This window comes from Hemitrygon akajei, chromosome 24 (assembly GCF_048418815.1).
Source record: "Hemitrygon akajei chromosome 24, sHemAka1.3, whole genome shotgun sequence".
Lineage (NCBI taxonomy): Eukaryota > Metazoa > Chordata > Chondrichthyes > Myliobatiformes > Dasyatidae > Hemitrygon > Hemitrygon akajei.
Genome location: NC_133147.1, coordinates 31438883 through 31459225, shown reverse-complemented (window position 1 = coordinate 31459225; position 20343 = coordinate 31438883). Strand labels below are relative to the sequence as shown.

Below are 20343 nucleotides of genomic sequence, written 5' to 3'. Positions count from 1 at the left end.
TTCTACCTGAACTGCGGTGGGTGATGCCTTGGTCACCGTAAAGGGTCCTTCCCTTCTTGGCTCATTCCACTTTCTCCGAAAAACTCGCACGTAAACCTGGTCTCCTGGTTTGATCGGTCCTTCCCCTTGTACGGTCTCCGGCTCTTTCTGTTTTTCCTGTGCATAAATAGACCTATGTATCATAGTTAGCTGCTGCATGTATTGTTTCAATTCTATTTCCAATTGTTCCAAACTAGGTCCTTTATACGGCCCTCTCCACTGGGGCCCTGGCATGGGCCTCCCAGTGAGCATCTCGTGCGGTGTCAGGCATGTCATTCGATTAGTTTGCATGTGGTAACTCATCAATGCCAACGGTAAAGCATCGACCCAATTAAGTTCAGTGTCTGCACAGATTTTGTTCAGTTTGGCTTTCAGGATTCCATTAATTCTCTCTACCATGCCCTGCGACTGAGGGTGGTATACACATCCAAATCTTTGCTTTATCCTCAGCGCTTGTAGTACCAATTTGACCGCTTTCTGGATAAAAGCTGAACCATTGTCTGAGCTAACTTCTGTAGGTATTCCAAACCTTGGGATCACTTCATTTGTCAGAAATTTTACCACTGTCTTTGCCCCTTGATCTCTTGAAGGTACCGCCTCCACCCATCTGCTAAATCGATCAATTATTACCAGCATGTATCTCTTCCCTCTCACTGTCTTTATCATGTCTACGTAATCGATCACTAGATGTTTAAATGGTCCTTCAGGTACAGGAATGTGACCTATTGGGGTTGTAATTCCCTTCCGAACATTATTCTGTGCGCATACCTCGCACTGTGACAAGACAAAGTCCACTGAAGCCTGTAAATAAGGTGACCAAAAACCATCCTTCTTTATTTTCTTTATCGCTTCCCCCCTTGCACAATGGTCAATCCCATGCGCTTCTGAAATCAGAATCGTCAGTAGAGGGGTGGGTGCTACCAACAAACCGTCTTCCATGCTCCACAAGCCTTCCGGGTTCTGCTTGGCCCCCCTTCCTCTCCACATCGTCTGTTCTGCCAAAGTTGCCTTACCTTGTATTTCAATTAGGTCCTCTACCACATGTTCTGGAGCTCGGCTTACCTGGGGGGCAATGACAGCTGATGTACATCCAGACGCTTTTCTGGCTGCCTCGTCCGCAGCTTGATTTCCCTTTGTTATTACATCATTTCCCTTTTTATGTGCCTGGCATTTTACTATAGCCAATGCTTTAGGTTTCATTATGGCTTTTATTAAGTCTAGAATTTGCTGACAATGTCGTATGGGATCTCCATTGCTTTTTTTAAAACCTCTCTGTTTCCACACTGCCCCGAACAAATGGCATACTCCATGAGCATATGCCGAATCAGTATAGATGTCTACTTTCTCACCTTCCATCATTTCACACGCAGCTGTCAGGGCTTTGATTTCCGCTTGTTGGGCGGAACACAGTTGGGGACAGGACTCCACCCTCATAATCTTATAGCTCGACTGATCCTGCTGCACTACTGAGAACCCTGTATGATTTCCATCATAATCCCTATAACAAGAGCCATCTACGAACAGAATCTTTTTATCTGCATCCTCTAGTGGTTCTGACCGTAAATCTGCTCTCAATTTGGCAAATGCCATCGTCTTCCCTACACAATCATGGGGTTTCTCCTTCATAGTCCAAAGGAACAAAATCGGCTATATTACTGGTAGTGCATCTCTGTATAGTTATGTCTGGAAATGTCAATAGCATCTGATACGCTGCTATCCTGGCTGGCATCAGCACAAATTTCCCTCTTTCCAGCAATTCTGCTACTTTGTGGTGTGTGTACAGAGTCACAGGATAGCCCAGGGTTACAGATGATGCCTTTTCATATGCATAGTACAGCGCCGCCAATCCCTGATAACAGGGTGGGTACCCCTGAGCCACCTCATCTAGTCTCGTACTGTAGTATGCTATCGGCTGCTTTGCTTTTCCTGTGCCTGTCTCTTGTGTTAGAACCGCTGTGACATAACCCTCCTGTCGGTTGGATATATAGAAATGAAAAACCTTCTCGTAGTCAGGCAAAGCTAATGCTGGTGCTGACTGCAATTCCTGCTTAATAGTATTGAAAGCTATCTCCGCCTCTCCATTCCACTGTAAGCCGTTCTTCAAATTTGTATGTCCTGCTTCTTTCATTATCTTTCTCAAAGGTGCCACAATCTCAGCATATTCTCCTATCCAATCTGAGCTGTACCCTGCCATTCCCAAAAACGTCATCATCTGCCCTACAGTCTGGGGTTTTGGGGCCTTAGTTATTGCCTCAATCTGATCTGGTGCTATCGCCTTCACTCCCTTGGATATTACCCTGCCTAAGTATTCCACTTGCTGCGTGCAAAATTGCAGTTTCTTTTTGGATACTTTATGTCCTCCGTGCGCTAGCTTCTCTAACAGAGTTATAGTGTCCTGCTCACTGTTCCTCGCTGTGGGAGCAAATCAACAGGTCATCCACATACTGTAACAATGTACTTTCCAATGGTATGCCCTCTAGGTCTGCCTTCAATACCTGATTAAAAATGTGTGGTGAATGTTTAAATCCTTGCGGCATTCTGGTATAGGTATACTGAGCACCTCTGTAAGTAAATGCAGACAGATACTGACACTGGTCGGCCAGAGAAATGCTGAAGAAAGCCAAACACAAATCAATCACTGAAAAGTAACTTGCTTCTGGCGGAACATTAGTCAAAAGCGTGTGTGGGTTGGGGACTACCGCTGGCCAGTCCTCTACCACATCATTTACCACTCACAAATCGTGCACCAATCTCCACTTAGATTTATCTGCTTTTAAGACCGGCAGCAACGGGGTATTGCATGGACTGTTTGTCCTTTTAAGCACTCCTATTTCAAGCAACCCCTGCACTGTCGATGCTATTCCCTCTTCTGCTTCTGGTCTTAGAGGGTATTGTGGTCTCCTGGGTGGAATTGCTCCTTTTTTCAGCCTTATTTCCACCGGACTAGCTGTTTTTATTTTCCCTACGTCCGTGTCATGCTGTGACCACAGAATAGATGGCAACTCATCCAACCTTTTATCTTTCTGCTGGCCTCTTTCCTTTCCCAGCAATGGCATGTGTGGTTGGGGAGTTATTTCGACCTCTCTCATTGTCCCTACCATATCTACACTTACCATTATTTTAATGCAATTGTTGTCTTCTGACATCCACACCTCCGGTGTGATTTTCCTCCACACTGTTACGGTTTCAGCACTCTTAACCAAACGTCCTAAGTCTTTAGACTGATATCCCTTGTTTACCAACAACGTTACGTTGTGCGCAGCCTCCGGTATCCTGTACCATTTTTCTAAAAAGGTGTTCCACTTAACTTGTAAAGCTGCCCCTTGCTTTCCAATTATCACAGCCTCCCGTTCCAGGTGCTGTTGGGTACATGCCTCCAGGTGCCATCTCTCCTCTAACTCCCTGTTCTGAGTCTCGTCAAAAATCACTGTACAATGTAGCTCAGATTTGGGCATTACAGCCCTGGGTAATATAGCCTGCACGCCCTTTTTCCATTTTTCCCAGGTTTCCTGAATCTGGTCTGCGATGTCTCCTATCCAAAAGACTCCTATCCTTCTTGTCTTCTCGCACTATCAATTGAGCCCCTGCTCTTTCCACACTCAGCCCATTTCTGGTGCATTCTAATTTTAATTCCAGTTTCAATAAGGCATCTCTGCCTAACAAATTAATCGGAGTTCCTTTAAATACTAGCACCGGCAAAACAATTCCTTTATTTCCCATTTTCAACTGTACTGGAGCCGTGCACTGTGTCAACTGTGTTTTCCCCGAGAACCCTACCATCTTAATAAACTTTCCTGACATGGGAAGGTGAAGGGCATACTGTGGCTGTACACAAGTGTACGTGGCTCCAGTATCTATCATCATTGGTGTCAGTTCTAACATAACCTGAACAATGGGTTCCTCGTCTGCCTCCCTTGTTATCATTGGGTAATGTCCCTTCCCACTCGAGTTCTCGGGGCATCCCTAATACCTCGCATTGGGGTCCACAGGTCCGCTTGGGCCTGTGGGGGCTGGTCCTTGGCTAAACTTTAGTTCCCTTCTTATCGGTTCCTGCTGGTGTGTGACAGTCCATGGTGTAAACGGACAATCTCTTCTCATGTGACCTGGCTGATTACATCCCCAGCACAATCTCTCTACCTCTCTTTCCCCCTGTTTCTTCACTGGTCCCCTCTGCCCATAGCTCCTCTGTCCCCCTCCTTGGGACTTCCAGTCCTGTCTGGGCTGTTTGAATTTAGTCTGTTCCTGATAGGGCATTTGTGGGAATGCTCCCCCAAAGACAATTATTGGCATGGGGTTTTCCGGCCCTTGTCTTACAGTATGATCGGTTCCTCCATATAGTGGTGCTTCATCCAGTTCGATGGCTGTACTCGGACCGGTGGTTGCTGGCAGCATCTTTCTGCTTTTCTCTTTTTCCTTCTTTTTGAGTTCTTCGAGCTGCATTTGTGTTAACTTTCTTTGCACCTCTTCCTGCTGCTCAGCCAACCTTCGTTTGTCTTTCCGGTATTTCTCAACCGCATGGACTACGTGGTCTCTAAATTCTTGTGGGGTCATTTACGTCAGCCCAACCACTTCCTCTAGTTTGGATTTTACTTGCGGAGGCATTGCATCCAAAATGCTATGTCGGAACAGTGTGGTGATAAATAAGCTATTTTCCACCTCTTGCTTAGTCTCCAGTCTCCACCTTTTCTACTGGTTTTCTACGTAGGCTGCTGGGTTTTCAGTGTCTCCCAGTGGATCCCCCTTTAAGGCTTTGGGGTCCACTTTGGGTGGATAAAGCTTCCTGAGGGCCTGCCATACCCTCTGCCTCACTCTGTCAAACCCGTCTCCATCAGTTCTCGGGTCGTTCGAGTTTACTATGCCAGCCATTTCCATTAGTTCGTTAAATTTGGAGGTTCCCATCAACCTTATCAATAGTGCCTTCAAATCTCCCATAGCCAATAATCGTCCTGCCGTTTCTTCTTCAAAGGCTCTAATCCATTTCCCTGCTCCTTCATGTAGATTGGGCAGAGTGTTTTCCAGCCCTTCTAGGTCCTGGGATCCCCAAGGGATATACTGCACTTGTCCTGATCCTTTAACTAACAACAGCATCATTCTTCCTCCTTCTTCCCGCCTGCCCTGGCTCTCCTCCTCGCCTGACTCCCCATCTGTCTCAGGGTATGTCTTTACTGCCTCCCACACAAATGTCTCCGGGGTCCTCTTCTTCCCTCAGTCTCCCTATGGAGTCCTTCCTTTCTGTCTTGATTCAATACTTGGTTGGCCCCTGGAGTATTTTTCGCATCTCCTCTGGCAATCCCCTCTCAGTAACTTATCTAGCTCTCTCTCAACTTCCACAAGTCGCACCCCTACCGCCTCCTTCTGCTCTTCTAGGCTTCTGCCTCCTACCTCTTCCCCACAAATTCTTGCATCCTCCCTCTCTCCACTTAACTCTTGCTCCTCCAATGAGTCACCTTCTCTTTCTTCCTGTCCGTGTCTGTACACCTGTGGCAGGGACTCCTCATGATCCTTACTCGTGCTTGATTCCCTTCTCTCTTGTGTTTCTCCAAGACTCTCATCTCCTATCTTTTTTCCACTTCCTCTTGAATGCCTCATCTCTTCCTGCCCTGATGAGCCACTTTCTTTTCTAGTCTGTTTATTTCTATGGTATAACTGATACTCCTCATACTCCTTTTCCTCTCTCAAGTATTTCATCCGTTCAATCTCTTCTTTCATTTTTCTCTTTGCCTGTTCCACCTTTATCCTTTCTGCCTGTATCTCCTTCCATATCGCCGCTTTTTCCTTCTCGTATTGTCTTTTTTCCTCCTCATTATCCCAAACTTGTACTTCTCCCTGCATGTTTACTGTTCCCGTCAGCAGGGGGCACTGCTTAGGGGTTCCTTCCTCATTATAGGGAGGGGGCTTTACTGTTTCTTTCGCATCCGGGTACGGATCTGAAGCCAGTGTTCTCACTGTACCTCCCTCTCTCTCTAACAGGCTGTTTCTCCAGCACCTTAGTGTCTTCCTCGCTTGTAATCAATATTCTACCTGTCCTCCTCAGCCTTTCTCCCTCCGTTCTGAAGAGTTTTAGCACTTCCATTTCTCGTTCTCTTTTTTGCCCTCTTTTCTTAGATTTACCTTTTGCTTTGTAATTTTTAATTAGTGCCTCCATTTCTTCGCACAAGCTTACATCAAACGTTCCTTCTCTTGGCCGTTTTGTGACCAGGTTTTTGGTTCTCTTTTCCTATTTTTCTAAAGTTTTTGTGATCTCATATTTATTTACCGGGAATTTTTTGCTCAGAATCTCTACTGCCGTTCCTTTACCTGTCATGTTGTTCTCTCTTTTTAAGGTATTTCAGAGATTCACAGTTCGTTTACTGTATAATATTATTTACTCTAATTCTATGCCTAGTCTATCGTCTATCTACCAGAGCTTTAAACTATACACTGGACTGTCCTTGTTTCCTATTCTGTTCTGCCCGTACAGACCTCTATTCAGAGCGGTATCCACAGAACTTTCTCTTTGCACCTCGTCTATTCAGACCTTTATCTCTTAAGGCGGTATCCACAGGGATTTTCTCTATTTTCCTTTCCCTGCCCGTTCAGACCTTCGTTTCATACGAAGCGGTATCCACAGGGATTTTCTCTATGTTCCCTTTCCCTGCCCGTTCAGACCTTCGTTCCATACGAAGCGGTATCCACAGGGATTTTCTCTATGTTCCCTTTCCCTGCCCGTTCAGACCTTCATTTCATACGAAGCGGTATCCGCAGGGATTTTCTCTATTTTCCCTTTCCCTGCCCGTTCAGACCTTCGTTCCATACGAAGTGGTATCCACAGGGATTTTCTCTATGTTCCCTTTCCCTGCCCGTTCAGACCTTCATTCCATACGAAGCGGTATCCACAGGGATTTTCTCTATGTTCCCTTTCCCTGCCCGTTCAGACCTTCATTCCATACGAAGCGGTATCCACAGGGATTTTCTCTATGCACCTCGTCTATTCAGACCCTTATCTCTTAAGACGGTATCCACAGGGATTTTCTCTATTTTCCCTTTCCCTGCCCGTTCAGACCTTCGTTTTATACGAAGCGGTATCCACAGGGACTTACCAACACCACGTGGAATTTTTTTTCACTTAACTTCTTATTAGCTTATTTGTACTTACCCTCCCTGCAGTGTTCTTGATCAATCCTCTGAGCCTCCAATTCTGCCAGATTCTTTGGACCAGAGAGACCCTTTGGCAGTGGTTCCACACTTCTGAGACTCCAAGATCTCCCCAAAACCAACAGAATTCTTAGTCCAAATTGTCGCAAAAAGCGCTTACCTTTTGTTTGGGTGCACCCTTAATTCTGTTAGCCTTGTGGGGGTCCCTAGAGGACTGGGAAGCGTCCCCAATCTGCTGTTTCCTTTCCGCGGGTCTCTTTCTGGTCCTGCCGCGGTCGCCAATTTTGTCGTGGTTTCTCGTGCCCCACAAACGACCAGGAGACGCAGAAGATTCTTCAAGAAGTATTAAACTTTAATTCGCAAATCAAAGCTGAGACAGTCATTGAGCTAGTCGCTGATTGCCCACCGATCCTTGTACATAGCATTTTTTATAGCAATCTCCTGGTTTTGTTGTATTAGCATATCCAATCGGTCTACAGTTGTGTATCACAAGTACATCCACCACTATTGTTTCTACCCATTGACTTAATCCTGTTCTAATCTACATCTCTTAGCTACCTCTCATTAACACACCATTGTCTTCTACATTCTTAAGATTTCATTCTCCTACTAAATTGGATACATGCGTAGCAAATAGCAAACTCAAAGCTGACTACATAGTTTTGGTTACCCAGCAAACAATGCAACTTTTATACTCCAATATTAGCATCCTCCTCACAGCTAACACAGCCGCCCAGCTTCGTGTCATCCGCAAACTTGGAAATGCTGCATTTAATTCCCTCGTCTAAATCATTAATATATATTGTAAACAACTGGGGTCCCAGCACTGAGCCTTGCGGTACCCCACTAGTCACTGCCTGCCATTCTGAAAAGGTCCCGTTTACTCCCACTCTTTGCTTCCTGTCTGCCAACCAATTCTCTATCCACATCAATACCATACCCCCAATACCATGTGCTTTAAGTTTGCACACTAATCTCCTGTGTGGGACCTTGTCAAAAGACTTTTGAAAATCTAAATATACCACATCCACTGGCTCTCCCCTATCCACTCTACTAGTTACATCTTCAAAAAATTCTCTAAGATTCGTCAGACATGATTTTCCTTTCACAAATCCATGCTGACTTTGTCCGATGATTTCACCTCTTTCCAAATGTGCTGTTATCACATCTTTGATAACCGACTCTAGCACTTTCCCCACCACCGATGTCAGACTAACCAGTCTATAATTCCTCGGTTTCTGTCTCCCTCCTCTTTTAAAAAGTGGGGTTACATTAGCCACCCTCCAATTCTCAGGAACTAATCCAGAATCTGAGGAGTTTTGAAAAATTATCACTAATGCATCCACTATTTCTTGGGCTACTTCCTTAAGCACTCTGGGATGCAGACCATCTGGCCCTGGGGAATTATCTGCCTTTAATCCCTTCAATTTACCTAACACCACTTCCCTACTAACATGTATTTCCCTCAGTTCCTCCATCTCACTAGAACCTCGGTCCCTTACTATTTCCGGAAGATTATTTATATCCTCCTTAGTGAAGACAGAACCAAAGTAGTTATTCAATTGGTCTATCATGTCTTTGTTCCCTATGATCAATTCACCTGTTTCTGACTGTAAAGGACCTACATTTGTGTTGACCAATCTTTTTCTTTTCACGTATCTATAAAAGCTTTTACAGTCAGTTTTTATGTTCCCTGCCAGCTGTCAACCCTTTAAGTATCATTTGCCAGTCTATCTTAGCTAATTCACGTCTCATACCTTCAAAGTTACCCTTCTTTAAGTTCAGAACCTTAGTTTCTGAATTAACTATGTCACTCTCCATCTTAATGAAGAATTCCACCATATTATGGTCACTCTTACCCAAGGGGCCTCGCACGACAAGATTGCTAACTAACCCTTCCTCATTGCTCAATACCCAAACTAGAATGGCCTGCTCTCTAGTTGGTTCTTCGACATGTTGGTTCAGAAAACCATCCTGCGTACATTCCAAGAAATCCTCTTCCTCAGCACCCTTACCAATTTGGTTCACCCAATCTATATGTAGATTGAAGTCACCCATTATAACTACTGTTCCTTTATTGCACGCATTTCTAATTTCCTGTTTAATGCCATCCCCAACCTCACTACTACTGTTAGGTGGCCTGTACACAACTCCCATCAGTGTTTTCTGCCCCTTAGCGTTATGCAGCTCTACCCATATCGATTCCACATCCTCCAGGCTAATGTCCTACCTTTCTATTGCGTTAATCTCCTCTCTAACCAGCAATGCTACCCCACCTCCTTTTCTTTCCTGTCTATCCCTCCTGAATATTGAATATCCCTGGATGTTGAGCTCCCATCCTTGGTCACCCTGGAGCCATGTCTCTGTGATCCCAACTATATCATATTCATTAATAACTATCTGCACATTCAATTCATCCACCTTGTTACGAATGCTCCTTGCATTGACACACAAAACCTTCAGGCTTGTTTTTACAACACTCTTAGCCCTTACACAATTATGTTGAAAAGTGGCTCTTTTTTGATTTTTGCCCTGGATTTGCCTGCCTTACTACTTTTTGCTTCTACCCCCATTTTACACCCCTCTGTCTCTCTGCACTTGTTCCCATCCCCCTGCCACATTAGTTTAAAGCCTCCTGAACAGCAGTAGCAAATGCTCCCCCTAGGACATTGGTTCCAGTCCAGCCCAGGTGCAGACCGTCCTGTTTATACCGGTCCCACCTCCCCCAGAACTGGTTCCAATTCCCCAGAAATTTGAATCCCTCCCCCTTGCACCATTTTTCAAGCCACGTATTCATCTGAAATATCCTCCTATTTCTACTCTGACTAGCATGTGGCACTGGTAGTAATCCAGAGGTTATTTCCTTTGTGGTCCTACTTCTTAGTTTATCCCCTAACTCCCTAAATTCACCTTGTAGGACCTCATCCCGTTTTTTACCTATATCGTTGGTACCTATGTGCACCATGACCACTGGCTGTTCACCCTCCCATTCCAGAATGTCCTGCAGCCGCTCAGAGACATCCTTGACCCTTGCACCAGAGAGGCAACATACCATCCTGGAGTCTCGTTTGCAGCCGCAGAAACGCCTATCTATTCCCCTTACAATCGAATCCCCTATCACTATAGCTCTCCCACTCCTTTTCCTTCCCTCCTGTGCCGCAGAGCCACCCATGGTGCAATGAACTCGGCTGCTGCTGCCTTCCCCTGATGAGACATCTCCCCCAACAGTATCCAAAACAGTATTTCTGTTTAGGAGGGAGATGACCTCAGGGAACTCCTGTACTACCTGCCTACTGCTACGCTGTCTAGTGGCCACTCCTTCCCTTTCTGCCTGTGTAGCCTTTACCTGCGGTGTTGTTACTGCACTGTAACAGGGGGTGCTGTTGTTACTGTACTGTGTATTACAGTGTGTCACAGGTAGTGGTGTTGTTACTGTACTGTGTGTTAGGGTGTGTCACAGGTAGTGGTGTTGTTACTGTACTGTGTGTTAGGGTGTGCGACAGGGAGTGGTGTAGTTACTGTACTGTGTGTTAGGGTGTGTCACAGGTAGTGGTGTTGTTACTGTACTGTGTGTTAGGGTGTGCGACAGGGAGTGGTGTAGTTACTGTACTGTGTGTTAGGGTGTGTCACAGGTAGTGGTGTTGTTACTGTACTGTGTGTTAGGGTGTGTCACAGGTAGTGGTGTTGTTACTGTACTGTGTATTACAGTGTGTCACAGGGAGTGGTGTTGTTACTGTACTGTGTGTTAGGGTGTGTCACAGGGAGTGGTGTTGTTACTGTACTGTGTGTTACGGTGTGTCACAGGGAGTGGTATTGTTACTGTACTTGTGTTAGGGTGTCACAGGGTGTGGTGTTGTTACTGTACTGTGTGTTAGGATGTGTCACAGGGAGTGGTGTAGTTACTGTACTGTGTGTTAGGGTGTGTCACAGGGAGTGGTGTTGGTACTGTACGGTGTGTTATGGTGTGTCACAGGGAGTGGTGTTGTTACTGTACTGTGTGTTAGGATGTGTCACAGGGAGTGGTGTTGTTACTGTACTGTGTGTTAGGGTGTGTCACAGGGAGTGGTGTAGTTACTGTACTGTGTGTTAGGATGTGTCACAGGGAGTGGTGTTGGTACTGTACGGTGTGTTATGGTGTGTCACAGGGAGTGGTGTTGTTACTGTACTGTGTGTTAGGGTGTGTCACAGGGAGTGGTGTTGTTACTGTACTGTGTGTTAGGGTGTGTCACAGGGAGTGGTGTTACTGTACTGTGTGTTAGGGTGTGTCACAGGGAGTGGTGTAGTTACTGTACTGTGTGTTAGGGTGTGTCACAGGGAGTGGTGTTACTGTACTGTGTGTTAGGGTGTGTCACAGGGAGTGGTGTTACTGTACTGTGTGTTAGGGTGTGTCACAGGGAGTGGTGTTACTGTACTGTGTGTTAGGGTGTGTCACAGGGAGTGGTGTAGTTACTGTACTGTGTGTTAGGGTGTGTCACAGGGAGTGGTGTAGTTACTGTACTGTGTGTTAGGGTGTCACATGTTGTGGTGTTGTTACTGTACATTGTGTTACGGTGTGTCACAGGGAGTTACTGTACTGTGTAACAACCATTCTCTGACACACCGTAACACACAGTACAGTGACAACACTCCCTTTTCCGTATTGTATCTCAATAAACACATAATTAAATGTATGAATACCGTCAGCGTTACTCCGGGGCAAAGGTTCAAAACAAAATACCAACAGTCACTCAACAGAGCAAAGCACATAAAGATAGCAAGTACGTATCAGATATCAGTAAGACACTGTCAGGAAATTTAATCGACCCGACCTCCGCGGATTCCATGAACGCCGGAGAGCACAGTACAGCTTGACTTCTGCCCAGCGAACAATAGGGGGCGGCACCAGACCGCCCTCCTTCAACAAAATGTTTGCCAGTAAATCGGTGAGATCGGGAGAACAACCATCGACTGAGCTACACACCGTCCACGTTACTTCCGGCCTTTTCATGTGACATCTCAACGCTTGTAGTTGGGATGTTCCTGCTTGGAATATTGTGCTTCGATCGGACATGCCTTAGAGCGTTTCTCTTTGGAGTGAAACAGGATGAGGGATATGACTTGATAGAGTGGACAGCCAGGCTGTTCCCACTGGTCAGAAATGGCTAATACCGGGAGATGGGGGGTGGGGGCATAATTTTAAAGTGATTGAGGAAAGTACAGCGAGTGGTGTCTCTGCCGAAGGAAGTGTAAGGCTCTCCTTCCCTCCGCAAGCCTGCGGGTCACCCTTGAGCAAGGTGTGGCACCCGCTTAGGCCACCACCCTCCCCCCCCCCCCCCACTGAGGGTCATGCAAAGCCACTGGGAGCAGGTCGTACGAGCAGCCGGTCCAGATCACAAGTCCTGGTTATGCGACCACTGACGCCAGGCGGACAGTCTCCGAAGAGTATCGATCATGGCGGGGGTCACCCGTCTTGTAAAGACACTGCCCAGAAGAAGGCAACGGTAAACCACTTCTGTAAGAAGATTAGCCAATGACAATCGTGGCGATAGACGATGATCACCCACGTCATACGACGTGGCACATAATGATGATATATTCAACACACCTACTACCTATGCCATAGATGTTCTTTACCAGCCCCTCAAGTAAGGAGGCATGGGATCCAAGGGGACCTTGCTTTGTGGATCCAGAACTGGCTTGCCCACAGAAGGCAAAGAGTGGTTGTAGACGGGTCATATTCTGCATAGAGGTTGGTCACCAGTGGAGTGCCTCAGGGATCTGTTCTGGGACCCCTTCTCTTTGTGATTTTTATAGATGAACTGGATGAGGAAGTGGAGGGATGGGTTCGTAAATTTGCTGTTGACATAAGGGTTGGGGGTGTTGTGGATAGTGTGGAGGGCTGTCAAAGGTTACAACGGGACATTGATAGGATGCAAAACTGAGCTGAGAAGTGGCAGATGGAGTTCAACCCAGAAAAGTGTGAGGTGGTTCATTTTGGTAGGTCAAATATGATGGCAGAATATAGTATTAATGGTCAGACTCTTGGCAGTGTGGAGGATCAGAGGGATGTTGATCCGAGTCCATTGGACACTCAAAGCTGCTACACAGGTTGGCTGTGGTTAAGAAGGCATACGGTGTATTGGCCTTCATCAACTGTGGGATTGAGTTTAAGAGCTGAGAGGTAATGTTGCAGCTATATAGGACCCTGGTCAGACCTCACTTGGAGTACTGTGCTCAGTTCTGGTCACCTCACTGCAGGAAGGATGTGGAAACTATAGAAAGAGTTAAAGTTAAAAAAGGCTCACCAGGCACCCCAGATAGGACGCCAGTCTATCGCGAGGTTAACCCGCAGTACACATTTTCAGCTGGTGGACTGGAGCAGTGTGTGGCTAAGTGCCTTGCTCAAGGACACAACACACTAACTCAGCTCGGGCTCGAACTCATAACCTTCAGATCATTAGTCCAACGACTTAACCACTTGACCTACGCTGCACTGTAGAAAGGGTGCAGAGGAAATTTACAAGGATGTTGCCTGGATTGGGGAGCATGCCTTATGAGAATAGGTTGAGTGAACTCGGCCTTTTCTCCTTGGAGAGATGGAGGGTGAGAGGTGGCCTGATAGAAGTGTATAAGATAATGAGAGGCATTGATTGCGTGGATAGTCAGAGGCTTTTTCCCAGGGCTGAAATGGTTGCCACAAGGGCAAGGTTTCAGGTGCTTGGAAGTTAGTACAGAGGAGATGTCAGGGGTAAGTTTTTTACTCAGAGAGTGGTGAGTGCGTGGAATGGGCTGCCGGCAGCGGTGGTGGAGGTGGATACAATAGGATCTTTTAAGAGACTCTTGGGGGGGATGGAGCTTAGAAAGATAGAGGGCCAGGTAATTTCTAAAGTAAGTACATGTTCGGCACAGCATTGTGGGCTGAAGGGCCGGTGTTGTGTTGTAGGTTTTCTATGTTTCTACATTGCCATTTCAGGAAGCTGCACGCTTGCATTTCTAGATCCCTCTCCTGAGGGTAACACCGTTTACTGTCTCAACCCCTCTTCCATCTGAACTCACTTTTATTTCCCAGCCTACATTTCCAGCTGGGCTAGGTCCTGCTGAACCCTCTCACAACCTGCCCCAGTATCGGCAACTCACCAGTCGGTGTCGCCCGGAGACCTGCATTATCAACCGTCTGTGTGGATTCTACCCGCAGAGATGTGTGATTCTACCCGCAGAGATGTGTGATTCTACCCGCAGAGATGTGTGATTCTACCCGCAGAGATGTGTGATTCTACCCGCAGAGATGTGTGATTCTACCCGCAGAGATGTGTGATTCTACCCGCAGAGATGTGTGATTCTACCCGCAGAGATGTGTAATTCTACCTGCAGAGATGTGTGATTCTACCCGCAGAGATGTTTAATTCTACTTGCAGAGATGTGTGATTCTACCCGCAGAGATGTGTAATTCTACCTGCAGAGATGTGTGATTCTACCCGCAGAGATGTGTGATTCTACCTGCAGAGATGTTTAATTCTACCCGCAGAGATGTGTAATTCTCCAAAGTTCTCAAGCCTTGTCATCCTTGTCCGTCCTGACAGAGACATGCTGGTCCTCAACTCGGACCCGCATGTCACACCTGGATCCCTCTCGCTGGGTCGCATCTCTCCTGTAACGTGTTGGACACAGTCAGTCTGTGGTCTCTCTGGGTTAGTGTTCAGTTCCGACACGACCTGCCAGCCTTGGGGGGCATCCAGTCTTCCTCCTTCACCCCTATCTCACACGATGAAGTCATGGAAACCCATGACCCAAGGTGGAGAGCAGAAACCGCATTGGATGAGGACTAACCAATCAGGAGGGTGGAACTACGGGGTATTAGTACCACCGGACCAGACACGCCCAGGCATCATCCCTGATGAAGCTGGCAGAAACGTCGGTTATAATGGACATCTGGACCCGGCTGGAAGCCCGAGATATTTCTTCATCATATACACCGGGAGCACGAGGTCTTTTTTCACTCTGCCTCTAACTTTGGATACCTCGGCCTCCTCCACCTCTTCAATGCCCCTCCGTAAATGAAACACTCCACACCGGGCAACAACCCCGTGAGTTTCCTCTGCACTCCCTCCAGTACAATCACTTACAGTGCTGACCAGTACGCCAGCCGTGGCACAAAAAGATGTATCGAGCCTCCCTGCTCTAATATTCTGTGCCCTGTCTCCTTAAGACAGTGTCCTGTGTGCCATCTCCTCCACGCCCTCTACCCGCAGTCTCATCTTCGTGATGCTTGGACGCGCAAAGCGTTCCCGCTGATTCTCTTACAGCTGCGCGCAGCAACCGTTGCGCTGAGAGCAGGAAACGTTTACGAGGCCCGAGAACTGCGCGGCATTTCATATCAAAAGAAAATCCCAGCTGCGCGGCAAGAAAGCGTGTGCACGCGGGAGCGTTCCCGTCGGCGCGCGACCGCGCAGCGGAGAGGGAACGGTGAACGGACTCCTGGCTCAGGCCCTCTGGTTCTCTGTGCTACAATGGAGAAACGGTCCCATCAGGGCACCTAGTCGACATCGACCTTCAACAACCCACTACACTAATCTATCATTTCCTGTCCGTCCCTTTAAATTCTACCCCTCACCCCTGCACACTGCGGACAATCTCCAGCAGCTAATTAACCCACCACCGTGTTGGGATTTGGGAGGGGTCTGGAGCACCGAAGGGAACCCCCACAATCATTGGAAGAGTGTGCGTGCGGCGAATTCTAACTATCCAATTGCCACTGCAGATTTGTAATACTCGTTCTACGCACCCTGCACGCACACCAATAGCGATTGTTGGAGCTGGAGAACTGCTGAATTCGATCCTTTATTAGCAAGTAACGTGCATACAATCCTGAAGCGATGAAACTAAGTGAAATCGAGCGGCCAACAAAAGACATAACATCCGCCGGTCCCCGGCGTCCAACAGCCCCGAGAAAGGCACTAGTGCGCAACTTATTCCCCTCGTTTTTACCACCCCCGCTCCTGTGACAACTCACCATTATAAACACAGCGAACACAACCGAGAATACAAAGCTGATAGAGAACAGATGCACGGCTGCAACAGTGCGTAAACTCCACACACAGGCAGACTGGGCCACTTACGCTGTGAGCTCTACCCACTGCACCTCGCCGGCACCGACGTCCTGCACCCATTCCATCTCCCAAAGCACGCCAGGATCCATTCGTCAGGATCAGCATGCATCTGGAGCGGCTCTGCCCAATCAGCCCCACTTCGGACTACCCCCTCCCCCCCGCCACCCGTATTGAAACCTGTAGAGTGTGTAGCCGGGATTCAACACCAGTCCCCGCAGTACACAGCCTTCCAATAACAAAACACAACTCCAGACCTACCCTCACTTCCTGTGTCCCTCACTACCCGTCACCCTCACTTCCCGTCACCCTCACTTCCCGTCACACTCACTACCCGTCACCCTCACTTCCCGTCACCCCCACTTCCCGTCACCCTCACTACCCGTCACCCTCACTACCCGTCACCCCCACTTCCCGTCACCCCCATTTCTCATCACCCTCACTACCCGTCACCCTCACTACCCGTCACCCCCACTTCCCGTCACCCTCACTACCCGTCACCCTCACTACCCGTCACCCCCACTTCCCGTCACCCTCACTACCCGTCACCCTCACTACCCGTCACACTCACTACCCGTTACTTTCACTTCCCGTCACCCTCACTTCCCGTCACCCTCACTACCCGTCACCCCCACTTCCCGTCACCCTCACCACCCGTTACCCTCACTACCCGTCACACTCACTACCCGTTACTTTCACTTCCCGTCACCCTCACTTCCCGTCACCCTCACTACCCGTCACCCTCTTCTTCCACTTAACCTCCACTTGCTGTTACCACCTCCCGTAACCCTCTGCCTCCAGTCATCCTCTAGACCTCTTCCCCCTCCCATCACCCTCTCCCTCCCGTAACCCTCAGCCTCCCTCATCACCCCCTCCCACCACCCCCCCCCCGTCCCATCCTCTGCTTCCAGATACCCACTGCCCCGACACCCCACCCGACCGGTCTTCCCGCTGCTTTTGGATTCGAACTGTGATGTTTAACGCAAGGGCGGATGTCTATGGCGGGTTAGAGGAAAGAATGGCACTTGTGTTCACTGATGTCCGTTAACCCGGGAGAGTCTGCGGGAGCCGACACGTTCTCAGTCTTGTTCTATTCTTCCCACAGTCACGCAGGAGACCTGGGGAATTTTCGACCCAACGCCACGGGGGACATCTACCAAACAATAGCACAAATGCACCTGCATCTCCACGGGCCTCACTCAATCATTGGCCGTTCTGTCGTGGTGAGTGAGGGCGGGGAGGGCATTTCACATTTCTCCTCGTAGGTTGTTGAAGCATAAAAGCAGGAAAGTGGGGAATAATTCACAGCACCCTCCCCCATTCGAAGAACGCAAGTGCTTTCAACTCCGAGGTATGAACTCTCCTGGAGGGATCTGCCGCAAGCAATGTATGGGTGCTGAGGGAGAGGTAGTGAGGGAGTGCCACACTGCAGGAGGGGCATGAGGGAGTACCGTACTGCGGGAGGGACAGAGAGGCAGCAGCTCACTGCAGGAGGGTCAATGTGGAGAAAAATTTATATTAGGAGTAGAGAGGTTACTGAGGGGTATAGGGGCCAGAGAGCGTCACTGAGATGGGGAGGTGGGTAGGGACTGGAGGGGTTACAGACACAGGGAGTTGTGTAGAGGGAGGGGGTGATCACAGAGCGGGGAAAGGTGTAGGGGAGAGAGGGGTCACAGAGACAGGGTGTAGACAAGGGAGAGGGTCAGAGACACAGCGAGAGGTGAATGGGAAGGAGGGGGTCACAGAGTCGAGAGGAGTGTAGGGGAGGGAGGGGTCACAGAGACAGGGAGGAGTGAATGAGAGGGAGGGGGTCACCGAGACAGGGGATTGTGTAGGGGAGGGAGGGGGTCACAGAGTCGAGAGGAGTGTAGGGGAGGGAGGGAGTCACAGAGTCGAGAGGAGTGTAGGGGAGGGAGGGGGTCACAGAGACAGGGGATTGTGTAGGGGAGGGAGGGGGTCACAGAGTCGAGAGGAGCATAGGGGAGGGAGGGGGTCACCGAGACAGGGGATTGTGTAGGGGAGGGAGGGGGTCACAGAGTCGAGAGGAGTGTAGGGGAGGGAGGGATCACAGAGACAGGGAGGGGTGAATGGGAGGGAGGGGGTCACCGAGACAGGAGATTGTGTAGGGGAGGGAGGGGGTCACAGAGACAGGGAGGGGTGAATGGGAGGGAGGGGGTCACCGAGACAGGGGATTGTGTAGGGGAGGGAGGGGGTCACAGAGACAGGGAGGGGTGAATGGGAGGGAGGGGGTCACCGAGACAGGAGATTGTGTAGGGGAGGGAGGGGTCACAGAGACAGGGAGGGGTGAATGGGAGGGAGGGGGTCACCGAGACAGGGGATTGTGTAGGGGAGGGAGGGGGTCACAGAGACAGGGAGGGGTGAATGGGAGGAAGGGGGTCACCGAGACAGGAGATTGTGTAGGGGAGGGAGGGGGTCACAGAGACAGGGAGGGGTGAATGGGAGGGAGGGGGTCACCGAGACAGGGGATTATGTAGGGGAGGGAGGGGTCACTGAGACAGGGGATTGTGTAGGGAAGGGAGGGGTCACAGAGACAGGGGATTGTGTAGGGAAGGGAGGGGTCACTGAGACAGGGGATTGTGTAGGGAAGGGAGGGGTCACAGAGACAGGGGATTGTGTAGGGGAGGGAGGGGGTCATTGAGATGGTGAGGAATATAGGGTCAGGAGGATGGATGGAAACAGGGAGGGAGTCGTGGAGGAGGGTGTTGTCGGGGAGGCTGTTTCTGGTCAGTACAGGCGAAGTTGCCATGCATCCTGCTCATAACGTGCTCTACACTCCTGCCACTAACACCCATCTCTTGTTCCCTGCGACAGATTCACAAGAACGAGGATGACATGGGCCACCGGGACTCGCCCGGCAGCACAGAGCATGGAAATGCAGGCCTCCGACTGGCCTGCTGTGTGATCGGGGTCTCCAGCCAGAGAAGCTGGCCCCAGGAGTGAGGGAGGCGGAGCCTTACAGCCCCCCCAGCCGGAGTCTCTCCCTCGGTGTCCCGCCTCACCCGCTCAGTGGGACCAAACCCTAGACTGCAGACCCAAATTCCAAATCCAGGTCCGAAGTTTCAGATTCAAGTACAGGACCTCATGCTCCACGTCCAGGTTCAACTTTAATCGTCACCCAGTGATACACATGAATGGAACAGCATTCCTGCAGGGCCAAGGAGAACCAACAGTCACGCGCAGCACATATAATTATGATAGCAGAAAAGAAGGCTGTTACAAAATAATTACTATTAAGAGAAATACTAATCATATATTTCAAGTCCCTGAGAGTCATAGTCCGCAGGTTGACTCAAGAATCCAACCCTCGATGCCACCTCCTCTCCGTGGGAAGGAGAGCCCTCAGGAAGTGGGACGGTAGAGGTTAAAGCTGGTGGTTGCAGGACTGTAATCCATCGGACCAGGGACTCTCCAGCACAGGACCCGAAAGCCCTGGCTGGGAGTCACTGATCCCGACACCTTGTCCCATTTCCTGAGAGTTCCCTGGGATGGCCAATCCGAAGACCAGCGGCAAGTGTTCAGGTTCCCTGCTCTCCCACCCAGCCCCCGGCGCTGGTGGGCTTCACACAATAAATAAACGATCACTACCACCCTCGGTGTCTGTTCAAAGCTCTTCTCTGTAACCGACTTACCTGCTTCTGTGCAATGACTTCACCCACAGCGCCGTCACATGATGTCATGAAGTCACGTGACTTCACCCACAGCACACGTCACATTGTGCTCTGGGTCCACTGGTCCGTGGGCCTTCAGGGAGCCGGTCCTCCCCACGTACACCCTGTCTAGAAATAGCAGGGGCCTCAAGAATCCCAAAGTGGGGAGGACAAGAGATGCGGACTGGTATGGGGGGGGGGGGGGTGCAGTCAGAGAAATGAGGAGAGATGTACGGGAGTGAGGGATATACATAAACACGGAGGGGTGGAGGGACCAACGCAGGTTACAGAGATGGGAGCGGGTGTAGGGGAGGAAGATAGTTACATAGATGGGGAGAGTGGGTCACAGTGATGAGGAGATTTGTAAGGGAGGGAGGGGAGTCATAGAAGAAAAGGGGTGTATGGGGGGAAGGGGGGTA

At 49.2% G+C, this 20343-nt stretch overlaps 1 protein-coding gene across 1 annotated transcript in view; it reads left to right on the top strand.

Annotated features, from left to right (window-relative positions):
* Positions 1 to 19864, top strand: part of LOC140716000 (uncharacterized) — a 56901-nt gene extending 37037 nt beyond the window's left edge. The window contains exons 5-6 of the mRNA XM_073028632.1: positions 17362 to 17479; positions 19089 to 19864. Of these exons, the coding sequence (XP_072884733.1) occupies positions 17362 to 17479; positions 19089 to 19217 (247 nt within the window). The 3' untranslated portion in view covers positions 19218 to 19864. The remainder of the gene's footprint in view (positions 1 to 17361; positions 17480 to 19088) is intronic.
* The last annotated feature ends 479 nt before the right edge of the window (positions 19865 to 20343 follow it).